At 44.4% G+C, this 20,587-nt stretch overlaps 1 protein-coding gene across 3 annotated transcripts in view; it reads right to left on the bottom strand.

The window, feature by feature from the left end:
• The window catches only part of AKAP12 (A-kinase anchoring protein 12), a 30,147-nt gene extending 9,971 nt beyond the window's left edge, over positions 1-20,176 (bottom strand). The window contains exons 1-2 of one of the 3 annotated variants that reach the window (XM_065731998.1): positions 19,933-20,176; positions 9,909-10,095 (exon numbers count right to left, since the gene is read on the bottom strand). In XM_065731998.1, coding sequence (XP_065588070.1) covers positions 9,909-10,095; positions 19,933-20,025 — 280 coding nt within the window. In that variant the 5' untranslated portion in view covers positions 20,026-20,176. Of the gene's footprint in view, positions 1-6,676; positions 6,786-9,908; positions 10,096-19,932 lie in introns of those variants that run through there. The other 2 variants (XM_065732007.1, XM_065732015.1) reach the window with 2 other exon arrangements.
• Between the last annotated feature and the right edge of the window lie 411 nt (positions 20,177-20,587).

Here is a 20,587-nt window from a genome sequence, read left to right as displayed (position 1 = left end):
GCTGGACCACTGAGCTCCAGAGGTCACTTCTAGCCTAAACGCTTCCTCAACACTGCTAGAATATATCCCCCTTAGAAAGGGCTGCGTCTTTGTAAGAGCAGGGACAACATACCTCAGGCAGGGCTGAAACAACTGAAAAATTAAAACAAAGCCTATAGGCTTCTAACCACTGTGTAGAGGGTAAATTATGTTTACATTCACTATCAGGAGTCTACTGGTTGCTGCTTCTCAATTGACATAAACAAAGCTGTTTATTTTTTTCCTTATCTAACAGTTTAAAATTACTTGCTTTAATCGTTAATTCTGAGTCACTTACAAGTGTGACCTTTGATAACAGCATAGGTCCCTGAACTTTTCAAACAATGATAGAAATATCCAAACTGAGTCATCCGCATCTGAGTCAGGTTGTGAATCAGACATATGTAGTTGCACACTGGTACTACATAAGGAACTGCATTTGTATCCATGTTCACTTATTCTTAGGCCCAGAAAAAAATAAAAAAATAATAAATAAAAAAAAATGCATTCCCCTTGCCATCAAAATACATAATTTGAACAGGAAGCTTATCGTGGTTCAGTGGGAATTCACAAAGTCATCAGTATTTCTTCAAATACTACAGTACATAACAGATTTTTTAAAAAGTTATTTAGCAACAGGTAGATTAGCTCTTCAATATAATCCCTAATACATATACAAATGGATAGATACACAGTTATATGTATAAACAAATATACATATATATATAGGTAAGTACCTATGGGAACAACGCTTGTAAGTACTGCTGTTTTAAATACAGCAACATTTTTGGTAGTATTAACTCTTCTGCTTTCTTCCCCCCAGGCGAAGGTGGTGATATTTCTTCCCTTTGTCTACTCTGTAAGTGTTGTTTGCATGCTTATTCTCACACAGGGGATGCTCTGTCTCCATCTGACATGACTCAGATAAAGGCAGAGCAAAAACCAGAGCTGTGAGCCAGCTGGGGATGCTGGCTCTGTGTGGGAAAGAGCAGAAGCAGAAAGGCAGTGCGGGTAGAAGAAAAGAGAAAAGGCACTGTGGATCCTCGTGGGCAACCACTGAGAAGGAACAGACATATTTGTAAGGGCTTTCCCCTCCTTCTGCATGAGCCCTTGTGAAGGCATGCTTACCATTTTGGAAAGAGAAGGAAGAAAAAAAGAGGTTTAACTTATTTTTAAGTTTATAGTTGCAGTTGAGTCTATGGGTTTTTTTTCCCCTCTCTTAAACTTGTTTCTAGGAATTAAGAGGAGTTTCGGGTAAACAGGATTGCTATAATAGAAGAATGACACAGTATGAATGAATTAGGTATTTATTTCTGAAGCGAGAGATAAGGCATAAGGCTAGTTGATAAAGGCATCTCTCCATACTCACGATAAGCATTCCAGGGATTTTTGCTCATTCATTTGTAAATTGATGCTTTCATGACACACTAATACAAATACCTGGTAACTGAAAAAAAAATAAAAATAAAAATAAAAAGCTTTGCAGGTGAAAAGAGCTGAAAAAACTATTACAAAACCTGTAGGTCCACTTGGTATATAGTAAGACAGCAAATGGAATCAGAAAACAAAGATAACACAGAAGCTCAGAGGCACAGGGATAAGCTTTTAAGAACTGCTAAAGCAGATCAACAGCACTGAGACCCTCCCTTGTGAGACCAGAAAACACAGTGCCTTGCAATACTTCATTAAGGAAACTGCAAAAGTTAAAGGCAACTTTACAAGAGTGACAGAACACATTTTTACACCAATAAGAAAAGCTGCAGCTCTGCTCCAGGTATCACTTGAGCATCACACCCTCACTGCACACGTGGTAGGCATTTCTCCCCTCAGCACCGCAGAGCTCAGCTGCCACCAATGGGGTGACTCCTTGCCCTTGTTCTTAGCCCTGCTTTGCTGCTTCCTTGTGCTCCTTCCCATGTGAACCACTGCTCTGAGCTGCTCCATGGTGCCATTCCCCAGGTAAGGGTGATGCAGCAGGACAACCACCCCATGCCACTGGGCACTGTCCTGGCTTCAGGACAAGCCAAGTGCTGCTCACAACCACACCACACCTCCCCAAGATAAAACCTAGGTGGTAATTTGCTACCCAAAGGGCACATGTTAAACAGAAGAGCTGAAAAGCCAGCTATGCATGCTGATCTTGCTGTTCAGCAGCTGGATTCTTTAGTGACATTTTTTATTAATGACATCCTTGGTGCCCAAACACTGCTAGTGCATTTCTGAGTGCAAAGCAAACAAGGAACAGCCCTGCTGCAAAGGCTTTGCAGGCTATCTGCACATGGTGTTTAGAGCACTGCAGCAGTCACTGCCACAGGTACTTTGGCAAGGCAGCCAGCACTTTGTGAATCAATCCATAGGACTTGAAAGCATCCTTCAGGAACATAAGAGATCCTCTCCAAAACTTGAAATGCTTCTGAACACTGTTTCTGTTGGCCTGTCCTGGGGTAAGGCCACACTCCACCAGCCATGGGCTCATGCAGGAACAGAGCTACAGCCAGAGGCAGTGACAGAAGTCATAGCACAACATCGATCCACTTCACTGCTTAAACCCAGCATGGCTAAGGACTAAAGCTTAAATTCCATTTTAACTGCTTGCTTACCAGTGAAATTCTCAAGCACTTTAAGATGGAATCAAGGTGCTGTTTGTGCTTTAACCACTGCAAGTGGCCTCCTTCCTCCTGAAGGAAACAGGATATTTCTTGGCTAAGGAGAAGAGCTTGACTTTTTTCTTTTTTAAACTTACTTATGCAGCTTAGTCCACAGTAAGGATTTATTTGCATTTTATCAGAAGTACATTAATGAGATGATGGAAAAGCAAACCAACTCCTACCTCACTCTATTAAAAATTAAGTTAATGAACAGCACTTCTTCAGCAGGAAGAGAGCCACCGTGGCAGCTGGACTTAGCTGCTCCCACCACCTCCTCTGTCTCCTGAAGTAAGAATGCTCCTCTGCTGGTAGCTGCCAGCAGGAAAAAAGCATTGACTGCAAGAGTTAAACCCACAGCATTTGGAGTGCTCACAGACAACCATGTCAACATCTGGAGCTGGTTGACTTTTTCCCCTAAGGATTTGAAGCGCTGTGCTGGATTTTTTCCACAAATTCCCTGCATTCTAAGTCTATCAGATGGATGTCACACACACCCTGTGTCCTGTGTTTCCAACCCAACCGACCACTGAAAGACTCCAGAAGACTTATGTTGTTGCTGTTTTGTTTTCATTTATGCAGTGCCTAAGTATTCAGGCCAGATCCTACTCGTAGTCACACACACCCCGCACTCAGTGGGATTGCTTGAACCTGAACAAAAAACAAAAACTGAAGCCGAGGGATGATTTCAGAATCATTTTCCAGCACTGTATTGAGATTTGCCACAAGCACCACATGTACAGAACACCTACTGCCATGGAACTCACATGATGGGGATGCAGGAAAACACAATTTAAGGAATTTGAACTGAGCTTAATACCAAGCTCTCATTCATTAAATGCATTTTTCTTTAATGACAATTATTATTAGCAGAAGCATTTAAAGACCAAGTCAAGCAAGGCTAACAACTGATCCAAATAGAGAATCAGTAGTCAAAAATGAAACAAACCCGACAAAACACATTTTGAAGTGACATCTGCAAAAAACCTGCCTTAAATAAATTCATTTAGAACAAAGCACCTATTGGGAATTATCAGTGAAACTGAATACTTAACATGATGAAAATAAATAAGCTGTGCTTTTGAATTTTCACTGAACAGTGCAGGACTTGGACACTATTTTCCAACTCACGATTTCTTTCCTCCACAGACTTCAGGAGGTCATGTTTAGTAAATGAAACAAACCCCCCACCCACTCTGCAGTAACAGCTTGAAGCAGAAATATGCCCAGGTGTTGCCTTTCTAACAAACCTGGGGGCTTCGTTGTCGTGGTTCATCTGTGCTGTTGCTGCTTCTTGACAATTTATTTCAAATTCTTCCTTCCTTTCCCCACTATTCACGATATTTGTGTTTCTCCTTCAACATATACATTTTTATCTCATGGAAAGCACACTTTTTTTCCCTCCCCATTCTATTCCCTCCATTATTTCTACGGACTGACTCACAGCATTAACTGTGGGGGAGAGGTTTCCTTCAGAATAAATAAATACTGCAGGAGGACGTAAAGATTTTTGCGTAACGTAACTCAGAGCGTATACGTGCACTCTCTCATTGTGTTCTTCTGCCAAAGCTTTAACAACAAGGAGCCTCATTAAGTTCAGCCTTCAGTTCCCTGGTACTTGAAAGGCAACTGAAGAGTTAAGCCCTAAGATCTCACATAAATAAATAAATAAATGGGAAAAAGTTGAAAGACAGTTGTAATCTTTCATGGCTAAGGGCTCCTTAAGAAAGCAAAAGCAACGTCCCCAGAAAGGGACACTGCACGTAGCCTTGTATGAAATAAACTTAAAACAAAGCATTTCCGCTGTGATGCTGTACAATGTATTTCGCAACCCACTTATTTTTAGAAGTTTATGCTTTAGCTGTACTTGTCTGCTCCAACAGAGACTAACTTCTCAGATTCCAGAACGGGACATCATACGTTTCATTCATTAGATTTCAAAGATGTTTCTTCTTTCATTTCAATGTTTTTAAAACAAAAAACACAAAAAGAACAGTACTAATGCTCAAGAAGACAGCAGTGCAGATCCTCTGAAACTGTTTTCTTTTGTAACAGGAAGGTCATTAACTGTGGCTTGGATATACAGTTACCGTATTTAGAGCTTTTTCACTAAATGCACTCACAACAATAAACTACTCTCCAAGCAGTCCAGCTGTTCTGCCTGTGAACCGAACCCGGCATGCTGCAAATGTTTATGAGATTTCATGGTTGTCCATACCGTCTACATCTCATGTTCTGTGACTTTGTTTTGCTTTTTAAAATAGAATGTATTCACTAAACCCAAGACAGATGCACCACTAGCAGTTGGGAATTTGAGAAAAGGATCTGCTCTGCTAGGAGCAAGGAAGGGATAAGCAATACGGCCCAGTGGTCGTTGAGAACCCCTAATGAAAATGCACAATGCAGAAGGTGGATTTTTTTAAAGGTTGTTACTGCTGTTGTTCAAAGCATCTGCATAAAGGATAACTACCATCACACAAACAAAGGAGATGCTGTTGAGCTACACTAATTAGACAAATGATAGCTTAATACGCTCCTGCATACCAACAAGGAAATGCACTCTGTCCCTGCAATAACTCTGTCCCTGAACAATAACGTGGGCACAGATCTTGCAAAATGCACTACACAAGCAGTAATGATGCAGTGAAAATTCAAGTTTCTACAAGCATTATTAAATAAGGAAAACCTCAGATGATTAAACTGTGCAACCCTATAAAGACATCGCTTTTGAAAAACAGTTTAACCTTTAAATACTAACAATAAAGGGAAATAAAAAATAGAGAACCCTTGAGGAAAAAGACTCAGCATGTGATAAGCTCATTAAACATCGAGTTTAATGAAAACCTCATTGTAAACAGCAGTGGGATACCCCCTCCCCTACTAACTGATTCAAATCACGTACAGTCCTCCCCAGGGTCAGCTCCAAACGGCGCTGGACTTCTGCAGGCTTTGTTGTCAGGAGGTATTGTAACAGCAGAGTGCTCTGCATGAACAGCCCCCACCATTTGTTGAAGCAGTTCGCCAGCGCCAGCAAACAAAATAAAAGCAAACAAACGAATATTCACACAGTGCAGTACAGACTGAGCAGATTCCTAAAGACATTGCTATGAGGGGAGTTCTCTGATGTGTACTGATTACCTTTAAGGCAACTAAGCTTTTTTTAATTAAACACCATAGTGCTGCATTATTTCCAGAGAAAGACAAAAGTTTGTGCAAAAGCAGCAGCGTAAAGTTTTTTTTTTCCCCCTCTCTGTACTGTTTACAGGAGTGATACATTAAAATCTTTTCAGAAAGCCCAGCTGGTTTGTGGCATGAGCTCTCACACTTCAGTGTCTCACACCAATCTCTCCTAAGCAGTACAGAGCCCTATGCACATAGCATCAAGCTCGCACGCTGAGATCCCTCTGACATACATCCACCCATTCCTATGCCACACTGTTCCTCTCCTCTGGATTTTGCTTCCTTATAAGCGAAGTTAAAGACCCACTTTCCTCATGCAAATGATTTGACAATGGATAAAAGATGCCCACTTCGACATGTCCTTATATTGCACTGGGTTTAGCTCATGAGACACAGCAGAATTTTACTGTAGTCAAGAGATTAAAGTAAAACCGTTGCTGTCTTTTTTGTTGTTACTGCTCCATTTCAGACAACACCTCACACCCCAACACCACAGAAAGGAACTGCAAGCACCTTTAAGTACCTTAGCCTTGCATTAGAGCTGCCACTTCAAAAACATGCAATTGAAGTGACAAGAATTTTTAAGATTTCAGCAGTTTCGCTGTGAAATGGTTCTCACTCAGATCAGATACTCATGGCAGAAGTTGTTACCTCCTGCTCCGCCACCAGGAAACCTATCACAGATCACACATTACTTGTGAGAGCCCGAGGGGTGCTCCAGTACACACAACACGGTGCACCCCACCCCAGCAAGCCACAAACCCACTGCAGCAGTCACACAGCTAAGCCAGGCACTAACCAGCGGAGAAAAAGACAAAAAAAAAAGTGCTTACGTTTTAGCAATGCCACACTGCCTTACCCGTGATTGTTATGGTCCCGAGCATTTCTAAATTACACTAATAACAAGAAACTTCCTTCTCACAGTATGCTGCTCCTGATATTGCTGGTCTGGAGCAGCCTCCTGCCTCACCAGACGCGATGAGCAGGGCGGACCAAAGCCGTGCTTCCAGAGCCTCTCTCCCTTGGCAGATGCTCGCGGTGGTGGACCATTCCCTCCTCAGCTGTTCACTGCTCAACAGAGGGAGCAAAAGCGACTTGGGGGTGGGCTGGGCTCACACGGTGCACCAACAAGGAGTGGGATCCCTCCCCTTGCCTGCGCCAGCACCAATTGCCGGCTACCAGACCCCGTGTGAGGCTCTGGAAGTGTTTGGAGGCTGCAGAAGTACAGTTTAACTATTCTCTTTCCATCCCTTTGTGGCTGGCAATTAAAGTAATTACGCTCAGAAGTATTTGTCTTGATACTTTTCAATCCAGGCACTCCTTTCCTCCCCCCCAGAGGAAGTATAAGCTTCGCACTACAAAATAATCAGTTTCTGAACAACACACTGCTTCAGTTCCAACTTCTGAAACACCTTTCTGAAGCAGTCACACAGTATCCACGCCAAACTCATCCCTCAAAAGATGCTATCTAAGGGCCCGAGGTAGTTAACTTCTCAACCAAAAAGCTTATCAAATTCTTCTGTTACTCCATAGCAGATCATCTGCTCTTTCACCTCTTAACAGTCACTTAGCTGTTGAGGTTTTTTCATTTATTTTTAATATATTTAATATTTCTATAACCTAATGACATAGTCATCTCAAATTCTGCTATTCCTCTGGATGCTTGTATTATAGCCACGTAATATCCCAATCACGCTTACTGCTAGTGAAAGAGAATACAATTTGATTAAAAAAATAAAAGTACTAAAATATCAGCCTCTGATACGGGTTACTTCCTGTTAGTGACAATAATCCTACAGATTGCATCGGCTATCTCCAAAGCTCAGCTGATGCCCAGGTGTTTGGCCAGCCACACACAGCCTGTATCTGTGCCTGCGTCCACCAGCACTTTCCAGTTACCTTCACATGATAGCAACAACAGTGATCAGTTTTGCCTCTCTCCAACAACCTTCCAAATGCAAGACTCAAACAGTGACCCAACTGAGCTGGGGAGCAGGACCACAAACAAAAAAAGACTCTGAATTCCTTCACCATTAGCAATTATCTCTGTTGCCACAGTGCTTTATTTCTGGTTTTAAAGAGCTCACAAACAAGGTGAAACAAAAATGTAGAGCTACAGTGTTTTACAGAGATTTCTCTGAATGGAGTACGTAAAAGATACTTCACCCCCACCTTTATTCATCTGCTTAAGGACATGTGGATCAGACACTGCAGGGAAAAAGAGGGTGGATACAAAGAGAGATGGATATCTGAATGCAGTATTCACTTGAAGAACCAGCTTTGTCTGTGCTTTAACAGTTTTTCTCTCTATGGATAGTGTCATCATAGTAGAAAATATATTCTGTACTCCATAGGTTTTTTGGGTTTTTTTTTTTTGTAAGTTTAAACTTTGAGAGCAAACCCATGGAACTGCTTTGCTTTTCATATAAAGCTTGCTACCACCTAAGTGCAATTCCATTCAACAATCATCATGCAATATCAACACATGAAAGGTGATAGAAAAGAAAGTAAAGCCTTTTTTGGGCAATCTATTCAAGCACACATTTCCAGCGCTGTGCCCATAAAGCATCGTGCATTTCATCACCTATAACCACCTGTATAATGAAGAAGAGATGAGATACACCTCAGAAACACAATGTCTGAAATTAAAGCTACAACTCATAATCAATCAATAAAAATGACTATTAACTTGAAATTCACGCCATTTTAAAGGCCTTTCCTATTACTCAGTCCAGAATAATTCTATTTCTTGATCCAGAAGTTGAATAACATGAAATCTACAGACACTACTTCAAATCATTGGGTAATTTCTCCTTCTTCATGACTTTCAGTAACTTCTCTCATCCCTCTCCACTTCAGAGGAAATTTTAAATGGGAACAGTGTTCAACATGAATGAAAGAAAATATACTGCATTCCAGTTTTACAGTGCCCAAAGCCTCTGCCAAAAAGATAAAGAATAAGGTACAAAAGCTCCACATAAAACAAAATATGGAACGTTTCCTATTGGGATATCAGTAATGGCAATTAATTTGAAGATGTAGCTAAAAACTGCCTCTACTAAAATTCAAAGCCTAGAACACATTAAGGGCGACAATTGCCACAAGCTGCTCCAGAGGCTGACACTGAAAAACGTGGTCTCACCTCCCTTTCCCCTCCATCCCCTCCCCTGCTCCCTCATTCCACAGCATTCACAGTCTGCTTTGACCAAAGTCCCCCCCCCACCTGCCCTCCCAACGCCTTGCTGAGAAGGTCAGCCCACAGATGGATACTGGCAACTGATGCCTCCCAACACTGGAAGGAACAGGAACAGAAGTCTGGCAAGGGCAGGAACAGAAGAACAAGCAGCATGGTTGCAGAGCAGGAGAGATTCCCAGGAAAGAGCACACAGTGGATCCCCACAGTGAGAAAGATTTTTGGGGTCAAAATGAAAATCCGATTAGAATCGGTATGAAAAAGCTTTAATCAAAACAGAACCAAAGGATCAGCCACCTGTCCCTTCTTGTGAGTTCAAAATAGTTTTCCAAAAGCCACTTGGACATGGTTCTGGGCAGCCTGCTCCAGGCCTGAGCAAAGCCTGGAGCCGAGGGCCTCCTGAGATCCTTCCCACCTCAACCAGTCTATTATCAACACCAATAACATTAGTGAATGAATATACTAAAATATAATAAAAAGCCCTGTGAAAGAAGAGAGAGATCTATGCAGCATAAAACCCTAACAGAGGAAGGGGAAATTGAGCCATTCTTTCAGGTGAATGCTCAAGACACTGACAGCAAGCAGCGGCACTTCAGGCCTTTACTATGGGAAAGGTAGCACCCTGAAGGTAGAAAGGATGACATCCTGTTCTACTGACAGTCTCAGCCTTAACTCATTTTGTACCTGAACTCTGACATAAGGAAAATACATCACCATAAAATAGCATCCTAAAAGCACTTGAGTAACCAAGAGACCACCTGAATAATTACCTCTTCACTACGCTAAGGCCAGTTGAAATCTTGTTTCAACTTCTCACTCTGTTTAGCATCCAGTCTCTAAGATTAGTCCATTAAACACGGGTATTTACTTACCGTTTGTTATGAGGGCCTCTGTGTGCTGTTCAGGGGGCTCTTGGAGTGCTGAAGTCACTTCTGATTGCTGCCCAGTCAGCTCCTGAGGTATCGTAACAGTTCCTGGCTGCTGAGGCTCCTCTGGTGGGACTTCATGCCCCAAGCTGTCTTCATTAATAGCAGGTACAGGTGAACTTGCATCTAAGGCCTGGAAAGTCACAAACAGGATGAAGGATGGTAGCAGAGGAGAAAGAGGAAAAAAGAAAAAGTGTCACTAGTATCAGGCCAGCTTTTTTTTTTTCCCCTCCCTTGTACAGAACAATGTTCTTCCCTTCTTATTTTGGGCATATGCATGCAGGCATTTGGGGAAATTCTCCTATGCATCTGTGTAGCATCGCTCTTTTTTAAGATTAACATCAATAAATCAAAATACTACTGTGAGGAAAAAAAAAAAAAAAAGCAGGTCATGATCAGGGTCTATTTATTGTGCTCTTCTCCTGCAGGAAGTGTGAGGAAAAAGCAAGTCTTGCCGACAGTCCTATAACCTTGCGTAAAAATACATTTCTGGCGTCCCTTCAAGCATGGAGGAAAGCTCTGGGATAATGTGAATCTAGCTAATGGAAAGATATTTTTCATTCTTCAAGATGTCTGGAATAATTGCTCTGATATATACAAGAATCCTGCCTTTGGTATTACTCCTCTGCTGATGTGCTTATCTCATGAACATAAGCAGTGCAGTTACAGGAAAAAAATAACCGAACTATTCAAAGCAGAAAGTAGAATGTATCTACATAAACCCCACATGGAAGTTCAGTGAAACTGGGATTAAAACCAGAGTTTCAGAGCCTCAGTCACTATGCAGAGCTCATTCTTAACAGAGGAAACAAATCTGCAATACTTCAGGACTCCACAATATGATATTTGAAGCTTTTTTCCTGAATTTGTTATTATGAGAAAAATCTCTCCCTCTGTTTATATATTTAATACATTTTAATAACCCCCAGAATGTCTATAGGCTTGTCATGTAACTAGGGAAGATATTTTTAAAATAAAAACACACATCTAAAAAGTTAAGCTGTGTTGCGATCGTTTAAAACGAAACAAAACCAACTCCCTCCACACACACTTCTTTACCCTTCGTTTGTTTAATTAGTTAAGATTTCCAACTGAACATGTTCCCTGCCAACAGAAGCTGTTTCAGCTAATTAGACACTTCTCAAACCTCTGCTCCCGAAGTGCAAGTTTAAAGTTCCACTGGTGGAAGAGTAAATCTTAATTACTTATCATTTTCTTATTACTCTGCTGTATTCCCAAAATACTGGCATTGAAGGCTTGTTAATTAAGTGAAGGAACCACTGATGCACCCCATCTTCCAATGTAATACAACATCTAAGCACTTGAAGCACCAAACTGGGATCAGAAAGACGACACACTCTTGATGAGTATCTTCCAAAAAGCCACTTAAAGATTCTGAATGGACAAAGCTATTTATTTATTTTTATTAACAGTTGGCCTGCTGCAGTGAAATTCCAAATCAACACACGATGTGCCAGGGAAAAGGCTTCCCTCTTATCTTTCAACTACCTCTTCATGTGCCAGGCTGGACCCGAGCAAAGTGCCACACAGGCGAGGAACGTGCATTAGGGTTCCCAATCTCCAGTTCAGAAGCCCTTAATTAAGCCAAATTGTTTCCACCTGGTGTTGCTGCACTCCTCAAAGCTGCCTTTCACAGCCACATAATCCACCTCAGGAAAAAGGACACCATTCTGCATCACTGCCAATACCACAGATGGAATAATTTGGCTTCAGAATTTTCACATGCTGAGACCAGATATTAAATAGAAGAAATACGGAATGGCTCAACACTCAGATTGCACTCCCACTTCTCACATCATCCTTTTCATAAATCTAAAATGCAGGAACTCAGAAGAAATAAAAATGCCATGGCACTGAACAAAGGGATGTAAACTCTGAGTTCTGCAATCGCTAAGAGCATTCATTGAATGGTACCAACCCATTAAGGACTACAGATGAAGAGACAGAAAATAACAGACTAATTAATAAATTAATTTGAGACTCTTCATTAGGAACCTAAAAAAGGTCTTTTTTAATATACATAATACAAACAAATAGTCATTCTTTCTTTTCAAGACTGCTACTCATGCGAACACCAAAACAACCCTAACTTTACTAGTTATAATCACACCCTCAGACGTAGCAACAACAACTGCTAGGACTAGCAAGAAAAGCAACAGCTGGGAGTATTTTCGCACTCTCCACCTTTACAAAATATCCTTGCCTTTCTTTTCACATTTCCAAAATGCCATTTAAAGTTAGGAGTATATGTAAAATCATAGATGGGCCTGAATTGGAAGGGACCCACGAGAATCATCGAGCCCAACTCCTGGATCCAAACAGCACCATCCAAAAAAGCAAACCCTGTGACTGACAGCATTGTCAAAATGCACCCTGAACACTTGGGCTGTGCCCACTGCCCTGGGCATCCTGTTCCATGCCCATCGCTCTGTGGTGCAGAGCTGTCCCTAAACCCAGCTGCCCCTCCCCTGACACAGCTCCATGTCGTTCCCTCGTGCCCTGTCAATGTCATGCAGAGCAGAGCTCAGTGCTGTCCCTCCACTACCAATGAAGAGCTGCAGCTGCCACGGGGCCTCCCCGCAGCATCTCTGCTCTGGACTGAACCAACCCAGAGACCTCAGCCACTCCTCACACATCCTGCCCTCCAGTCACTTTATCGCCTTCTTAGCCCTCCTCTGGAAGATCTGTACAGCTTTATGTCCTTACATTGTGGTGATCACGCCTGCACCCAGTGCTTGAAGTGAGGCCAGGCAGCGCGCAGCGGTACACAGACAACCCCTCCTTTGCCCGCTGGCCGTGCTATGCCTGCTGCACCCCAGGGTACAGTTGGCCCTTTTGGCTGCCAGCACACATTCACGAATAGCAGGTTTCAAGTAAGTGGCCAATATGGATCTGTGAGCCCCATACAAAGATGAGGTATATAGGAATTAGGTACCTCAACACAGTACGTGTCTCCTTAAATTGAGCCTAAAGTGTAATCACATGTTATTATCATAGTTAAATCCCCCAGTCCTTAATTTATTCTACAGTTGCAATGAATTTAGGAAAACGGTGACTATGTATTATCTCAAACACGCATGATCAAACTTCAGAAGTCACTGAATCTAACATATCACTTTAGATTTGTCAAATGCAATACTTCCCTGTATAAAGAACAGTAACATAGATATCCTTCTGAACATTACTAAATGCTAAGACAAGAAACAGTTTATACTATCAGCTGGTAGAATTATAACCTGTATTCCCACTATACATAAATTCAGTTTTGAAAGCAGGAAACACATTCACAACTTAGCAAGACATAAATACCTTAAGAACTCATTGTTTTCAAATTTGACCAGATTTGCAGCACATCCCCAGCCTTCCAGGGAGCAGTGGCCACTGTAGCCCAGACTCTAGGAAAAGATTTTGATGCGACTCTTGGCCACTGGAGGGCAAATTCAGATTTCCAAATCAAGTAGTCTATTCACTTACGGAATGTAGATCATCGAAACTGATAAAGCAGTATTTTTTCACAAATTAAAATATATCCAAAGGATACGAAAACATGCACCCTTTGGAGCAAGGAGGGCTTGTAACACAAAGGGAGACAACAGCAAAGTTAGTTCTCAAAAAAGAAGTTTCTGCTCTGAGAAAAGTTGCTCAGGCTCTTTATGAGGGTCAGTGCAGTCTGTCCCAATGCATTAGCTCTTGAAAGAAACTAATTTCAATTTTCACTCACATTAACTGTTTCATTTCTCTGAAAGGATCTGAAGGACAGTTTGGACCAATTATCTCCAATTTACTAGGCTGCGTTCCTAATTCCACTGTGAATAGCATTATAAAGCTTAGTTGAATATACAGTCACAGTTTAAAGAGATGGGATAAAACCTTAAAGATGAAAGTTAACACTGTTGGGTTCCTGATTATTCAACTCTTTATCTACCTACAAGTAGAGACATTACTGTTGGTACATTTATTAGTATTTATCAAGTTTCTATGGCACTCATTCATAGTTCTCCTCCTATTTTGAATTAACTTATGAATGTGTTGTCACATAACTGCAGGAGAAACTGAAAAGACCTGGTTATCCAGTTCACTGGTCCTTCTGTTTGATCATTCTCAAAACAAAGAACCATCAGTGATGTAACACTTTTGCTTCTGTCACACCACTTCTATAAATCATGCAAATAATTTCTAAAGACTCCTCTCATACCCCCAGCAAAGACAGAAGCCAGGCACTGATGCACAGCTAGTAAGACTAAAATGCACACAGCTTGTTGATTATGCCACTCTCACCTCCAGTGGTTTCTGCTCCCCTGTTTAGATAGGAAGTCTAGTGGCTGGTCCCTGCATTAAATGCATACACCACTAAACAAAGACAATGCAAAGACCCACATGAGGTGTAGATTAACAGAAAATCCCAGATTGCTTACTGTGTGTTAGAGCATGCTTCACTCATTTGTTCACTAGTCCAAATGGGCTAGCACTATGCAGCCTCTTCCCCCACCAGGAATCACCATCATTCCCAACATTCCTTGTACCAGACCCAAATCATTCCAAGGATTCCTCATACCAGGCCCAAACACACCAGGGTTAATTCTGCCTCATTCTGTTAATCCTGCTACACAGATTCTACGTTAGATTACTAAAATAGCCAGATCCAGCTGTCTGAACAACTGAGCAAACTAACATAAAGGTCTCTTAATACTTTTCCAGAAGTTTAATTCTGAAACTGTGGGAAAGCTTGCAGTAGTTTAGTCATCTTAGGAAATCAGCTCCTTACACACTGAAATATCTGCAAACAATGACATTTGGGGAGAAAAACAAAACAAAAAAAACCCTATCCCTGAATTTAGATCATTCCAGCTCTTTGTTCACAGCAGTTTGTCTTGTTTCACATTAGTTAAGGATTGGAAGTTCACGGGACATAAGTTCCACATGGAGATAACAGAAGGCCCTTATTCTATAAAGCACATACTTCATCTCAGTATCTTTTTTTTGTTTACGTTTCCCACAGATGAAGTCAAGGGCCTTCTCCTTACCTTTTACTCCCTCAGAATTATCACCTTCTGTTCTAACTCAATCTGACTTAGTTGTGACATCTCCTTACGATGATTATCCTCTTGGCTAAAATAAAACTGATGGTTTTATTCCTAAATAATCTCAGCAGTCCTTTTGAGATGTGTAAAGGAAGTGTTGCTCTCAGACTGTCATTCTGGTTCACACTCTAGGCCTGAATCAACACGATCCTTCCTAGGTCTCATACCTCTCAACTCCTTCTGCATAGCAATCCTAAGATACAACTAAGGCAGCACCCTAACAGTTAGAAGGCCAGAGCACAAAGCAAGCTTCTGTAACTAAAAACACTGCTTGCATTTCCAAACAGAATGATTTCCAAAGACCCTGTCACTCCTCTTTGCATCTCTTTAGCTTCTCCATCACATCAAACACAAGCTAATTGCCTCAGCCTTCAAAGTGCCTGACACCCCCTCTGCCACCTTCTCTTATCTCCTGTATGACTACGGGTTATTTCATGCTCTCAGTGGATCTGTGACGCCAATTTCCATTGTGCATTTTTTCAATTAAGCACCTTTATCCTCTCTCTTAAGCCACAGGCACAGGAGGAACTCCAAACATCAGCACACAGTGACATCATTACCTTCCTTCCAGGTCCGATGGAAGCACTCAAGAGAGAAGCCAGCCCTGTCCTACCAGGAGTGTCCTGTATGTAGCTCACCTCTGGGCCAAAAGCTTCCAAATCCATTGCTTTTTAACTAGGGCACATAAAGATGCCATTTAGGGAAGTTCATCTAGTACTTGGTAAGTTTTACTACCACTAACGTACAACTTGCTTGTATTTTCAGGCTGGCTCAGCCCTGTCCTGTCACCAGCACGCAGTTGTTTAAACAGCAGATGTATGCCTGTCACAGCTGTTATTTGTCATGCATGCAGACAATAAGACATTCTGACATCTCAGCTGGTAACCTCTTTAGAAGAGACAGTTCCAAATATTTACTGTCTAGCAGACACTTGCTCTCATTACAAGGCAGGTAGCGTAATCAAGTTACTGCTCAGAAACGGGAATTATCCAGAAAACAGTTTGAATGATGGCTGCTCTTGAGCAGAGGCCCTTGCATGGGAGCAAGCCAGGAATTCACCACACTAGATTTTAAAGCCATCAAAATTCCCGCAGAAGGCTATCTTTGCCAAACCTCTATTTTGCTGCAAGAATAGCTTGCTGCTCTGCCAGGGTTTTCTTTCTGGATTCTACCTTTAAAAGCTTCCTAACGCAGAGGCAGGTAGCTGCTCCAACACAGCCCTCTGCTTTCTTAGCAGGACCACAAAAAGAAAGCTGTATTAAAATCAGTACCCTGGACTTCTGAATGAGGTAAAAACAGGGTGGACCACACTTGCTCTGTCTGCGACATCAGCAGCATGACGCAGCTCTCTTTGTACCGACCACACAGCCTGTGGCTAAGTTCCTCCCTCTGAGCCTGAGGGGGGAATAAATCAGCACATCTCCACAGTGCCTGTTTGGATTCTCAGCACAGCAATGGGAAGCTGGGCAAGAGAAGCATCCCTACTATGAACAGGAAACAAGCTCACCATTTAAATACAACGGTGCCACTGCTGCAACCAAGAACAGTGCCACCTAGGTCCTGCCTGCTTGCTCCCTTCTCCTGCTGCCTCAGCCAGCACACCTTGCTAAAACGGTGGGGGGAGCAGTGGTGGCAAAGCTTGAGCAGATTCCCATGCTGTCAGTTCGCTGAAGGAGCTCACTAAGTGCCAGAAGCCACCGAGGGAAGCTTTGGGCCTCAAGGTGGGGAGGAGGCAGGAACACAGGGCCAGTGCTGGTGGGCACATCAAAGCTAATTCTGCTTAAGCCCTTCTCAGGGCAAGCTTTGGTTGACCATGCTTCTCAGGACAGAGAAGCAGAGAGGTTTCAGCCGTGATCTACCAGCTCGCTGGTGGGAAGGGCCTTCATTGCCCTCCTGCCTCACACACCTGGCCACCTGCCACAGGTGTTTGCCTCATCCTGGCTCTGGGTCTCAGCTGGGCATCATGAGGCAAGCAAATCCACCAATACATCAGGAACCTGTCCACTGGGAACCCCCCCCCCACCCCCCCAGTGCTATTTCCAGAAGGGCCAGTGAGTTTGCTTGGTTTATAGAAACCTAAGGTGAGCACCAGTGTGACACAGGGCTGCACTGCATGGGCTAAAGTAGGAAAGATGGGCAAGGGATGAAGAAAACAATGGGTGAAAAGGGGTGTGTCTGCTGAAACAGACAGGAAACACCCAGACCATATGAACCTTCTGTGGGACAACGCCCTGCCCACTGATTTCAGAAGCACTCTGGGCCCTGCTGAACAAACCCAATGAATTCAGTCCAGATGTGCCAATGGGGAGCTACCTGCCGGGCTCCCTGCAGAGGGGCTTCCCACAGCAGAGTGGCTGTGCACGATAATAATCTACTACAAAAAAAAAAACAACAACAAGAAACCAGCCACCAATTTCAAATCCCACTAACATGCTGGATTGGAAACACTGGAGCTGCTTTACGTGCAAATCAGCAATTTGTGAAAAGTTAGTGTGAGCACCTAGGATACTAACTCCTTCAGCCTGCAGTGTTCGCAAGCCAGCACCCAAAGGCTCTCAAGTATCTCTTCTGCCATGGCAGCCTGAATGCTTCATGCAGCATATGACATCTCCTGGGCTGCAGAAGTGAAATGCAGGCCCACGTGCTCCCCCTTGCAGTATCCAGGACACCTCGAGACCTGGTATCTGGCCAAAGAGTCACATGGGGATAACAAGGCAACCTAAAGACTGTAAATTTGGCCTCTCTCAGAGAAAAAACAAGAAGGTTTTCATCTAGTGCAAAACAGGACTACACTGAAATAAACTTAATTAAATATTTTGAGGCATTTCAAGTGACAAAGTAGAACTGACATGAAATTTTACATTATCTATTGTAACAGTTGCCCAGACAATGTGTCTGTAATTTACTTGCCAAGGCTCATTCCAGTTTGATTACGTGAAGGCCAGTTTTCAGAATTTTTCATCTAGAAGAGTTAGGATGAGTGCTTTAATTTCCAAAGCACAAGAAGAGAGGCCATCCTTTAAAACAACACCACTGCTTCCCCCCCCCCCCCCCCTAAACACATTAGCTCTTTTATAGATTTCTCCAGGGGCATGGCATGATCTGCTGACTTTCACATTCAGAGGACTGAAAGGAACAGCTATGAAAAACTGTGTCATGAATCTGCATGAAACAATCTCACTGTGCTAAGAACGGATTAAAGGAGACGTGAAAAAGAAAAAAGAAGCGGGACTAAACTTCCTTTAAACTTTGATTCAGTGCAAAAGAAATCAAAAATAGCTGCTTTAGGAAAACCACAGTGCCAGAACTTCTTACAGCAGTGACATGCAGAGGGACCCTTTAATCGACTTAAATAATAGAAGTGTTGGAAAACACGCTTCCTAAAGAGCAGAAGATATAGACCATGTTATTTAGAAGCAGTCACAGTCTGCCTTGCAGAACAGCATTGATGGCACCCCCCCTTTTTTTTTTTTTTACCTTGGTTCCCATGACTGGATAAATGTGACTACAAACGTTGTGGCCCTTCCCAAAGCCAGGTTATCTTTGTTTTAAAACAATCACTGTGACCAAAGGCTCGCCCTGCAAATTCACCACTATGTTTCAGCATTTGAATTCTAAAGTGGCTCAACACAACCGCTAAATATTTTGTTAACCAACACCAATCCCTAATGCTTATTTGGTTAAAAAGAAAATAAAATAAATCTCAGTTAATTTAAAGTTCATTCTCGATGTGGTTTTCAAATCTGTCAAAACACGCACAAGGAGGTCTAGTGGAAGCCAGGAACTATGGGAAATTCAACTTGAAAGTTAAATCTGAACCACAAGGTCAAAGAAACAAAGTCATAACCAGTTCTCAAGCTCCAACACACCCACACGCCCGCTCACTGAAACTTGAAGTGCTCCGAGGACCCAAGCTCGGATCAGGCTGCACAGCAGACTCCGGGCATAACGTCGTATTATGTCTCCCCTAACAACTAACGCCTAACCCCAACACGATGCTATGTAAACACGTAGATGCACATAACCTCCCTTTCAGTCCCAGAATCCCCTCAACGCGCCTATTCCAGAAGGATAAATGGGTTCATTCATAATCTATTTTTAAACACCAGACGTTTTAAAAGAATTTCTTTCAATTCTTCAACGTCTTTATTTAAAATAACACAGACTCGGACACCCCGCCACCCCCACCCCCCCATCGTTGCTTGTACCGCCGCCGCCGCCCCGCTCGCCCCGACGCTGTGCCACCGGGGAGCGCCGCAGCCACCGCCCGCACCGCGACCCCGCGCCCCCTCCCCTCCCCGCCCGGCTCTGCTCCGGGAGGCTGCGGAGAGCCTGATGCGGGACTGCGAGGGGGGTGGAACGAGCGGAGGGACACCAATACTGGAGCCCAGTAGGGGAAACTTGGCGGCGCGGGGAGGGTCCCTGCTGCAGTCACCCCGACGCGCCTCCCACCCGCATCCTCGAGAGAGATGGAAAAAGGGAGAAAAAAAAAGAAAAAAATTAAGAAGAAAGGCTGCGGGAGCCCTGGGTACCACAGCACCGCAGTCAGGAGGGCTCCTAGCACAGCCCTGCCCCGGCTGGGTGCGGCCCTCTCCCCCCGCAGCAGCACACAAAAGCGTTGTCGCCGCCACCGCCCCCCTCCCCCCTCCCACCACCCAACCCCACCGCCCTCGCCCCCCACCACAGCCGCCGCCGCGACTTTGATGACTGCGGCTCTGCCCGTGGCGCAGTCCCGGCCCAACCACCGCCCGCCCGACCCGCAGGCTCCCGCCGACCCCGGCAGGTGCCCGCCGGCGCGCAGGAAACTTTCCCCGCGCTGCGGAGCCGCCGCCCGCCTCCCCCCATGCCCCGCGCCGCCCCGGCCTTACCTTGGCGGGCTCCGGGGGGGCGGCAGCGGCGGCGGCCCCTGCCTCATCCTCCTGCGACGGGGCGGGCGGCTCGGCGGAGCTGCCGGCGCCCATGGCGCTGCCCCGCAGAGCCGAGCGGAGCGGCGGGAGCTCGGGGGGCGGCGGCGGTGGTGGTGGTGCGGCTGGGAATGAGGGAGCGCGGCTCTCCGCGAACTCCTTTAGGGAGCGAGAGGAGGGAGGGAAAGAAGGGGAAAAAAAAAAAACCGGGAGAGGGAGGAAAATCACCTCCGCCCCTGGTCCCCCCGCCCGTCTCCCGCTTGCTCCATCACATGAGCAGAGCCCCAGACACGCCTTGCAGCATCGAGCCGAGCTGATAAGGAGCGGCGGAGAAGGAGGGGGGAAGGGGGCAGCGCCCTGCCCGCCGCCCGGGGCCTCTCTTCTCTCTCGTGGGCACCGCTGGAGCAGAAGCGCCACGCGGACCCCAGACGCAGCCCGCGGCGCTGACTCAGCTCTTTTACCTTCCCCTCCGCCCACCGGGACCGAGCCGCCGCCCGCTAATGCCCTCGGAGGGCTCCGGCCATGGGGCTGCACCGCAGCGCCCGCGGTGAGCTCGGGGCCCCTCGACCACCAGTGCCCGGGGGTTGCCGACCTCAGCCGTGCGGGCCGCCAGGGGCAT

Source organism: Cyrtonyx montezumae, unplaced genomic scaffold (assembly GCF_038088225.1).
Source record: "Cyrtonyx montezumae isolate F1298 unplaced genomic scaffold, pur_monq_1.0 scaffold_0, whole genome shotgun sequence".
NCBI lineage: Eukaryota > Metazoa > Chordata > Aves > Galliformes > Odontophoridae > Cyrtonyx > Cyrtonyx montezumae.
The sequence above is the reverse complement of the archived record's forward strand: the minus strand, read 5'-3'. Positions and strand labels throughout refer to the sequence as shown.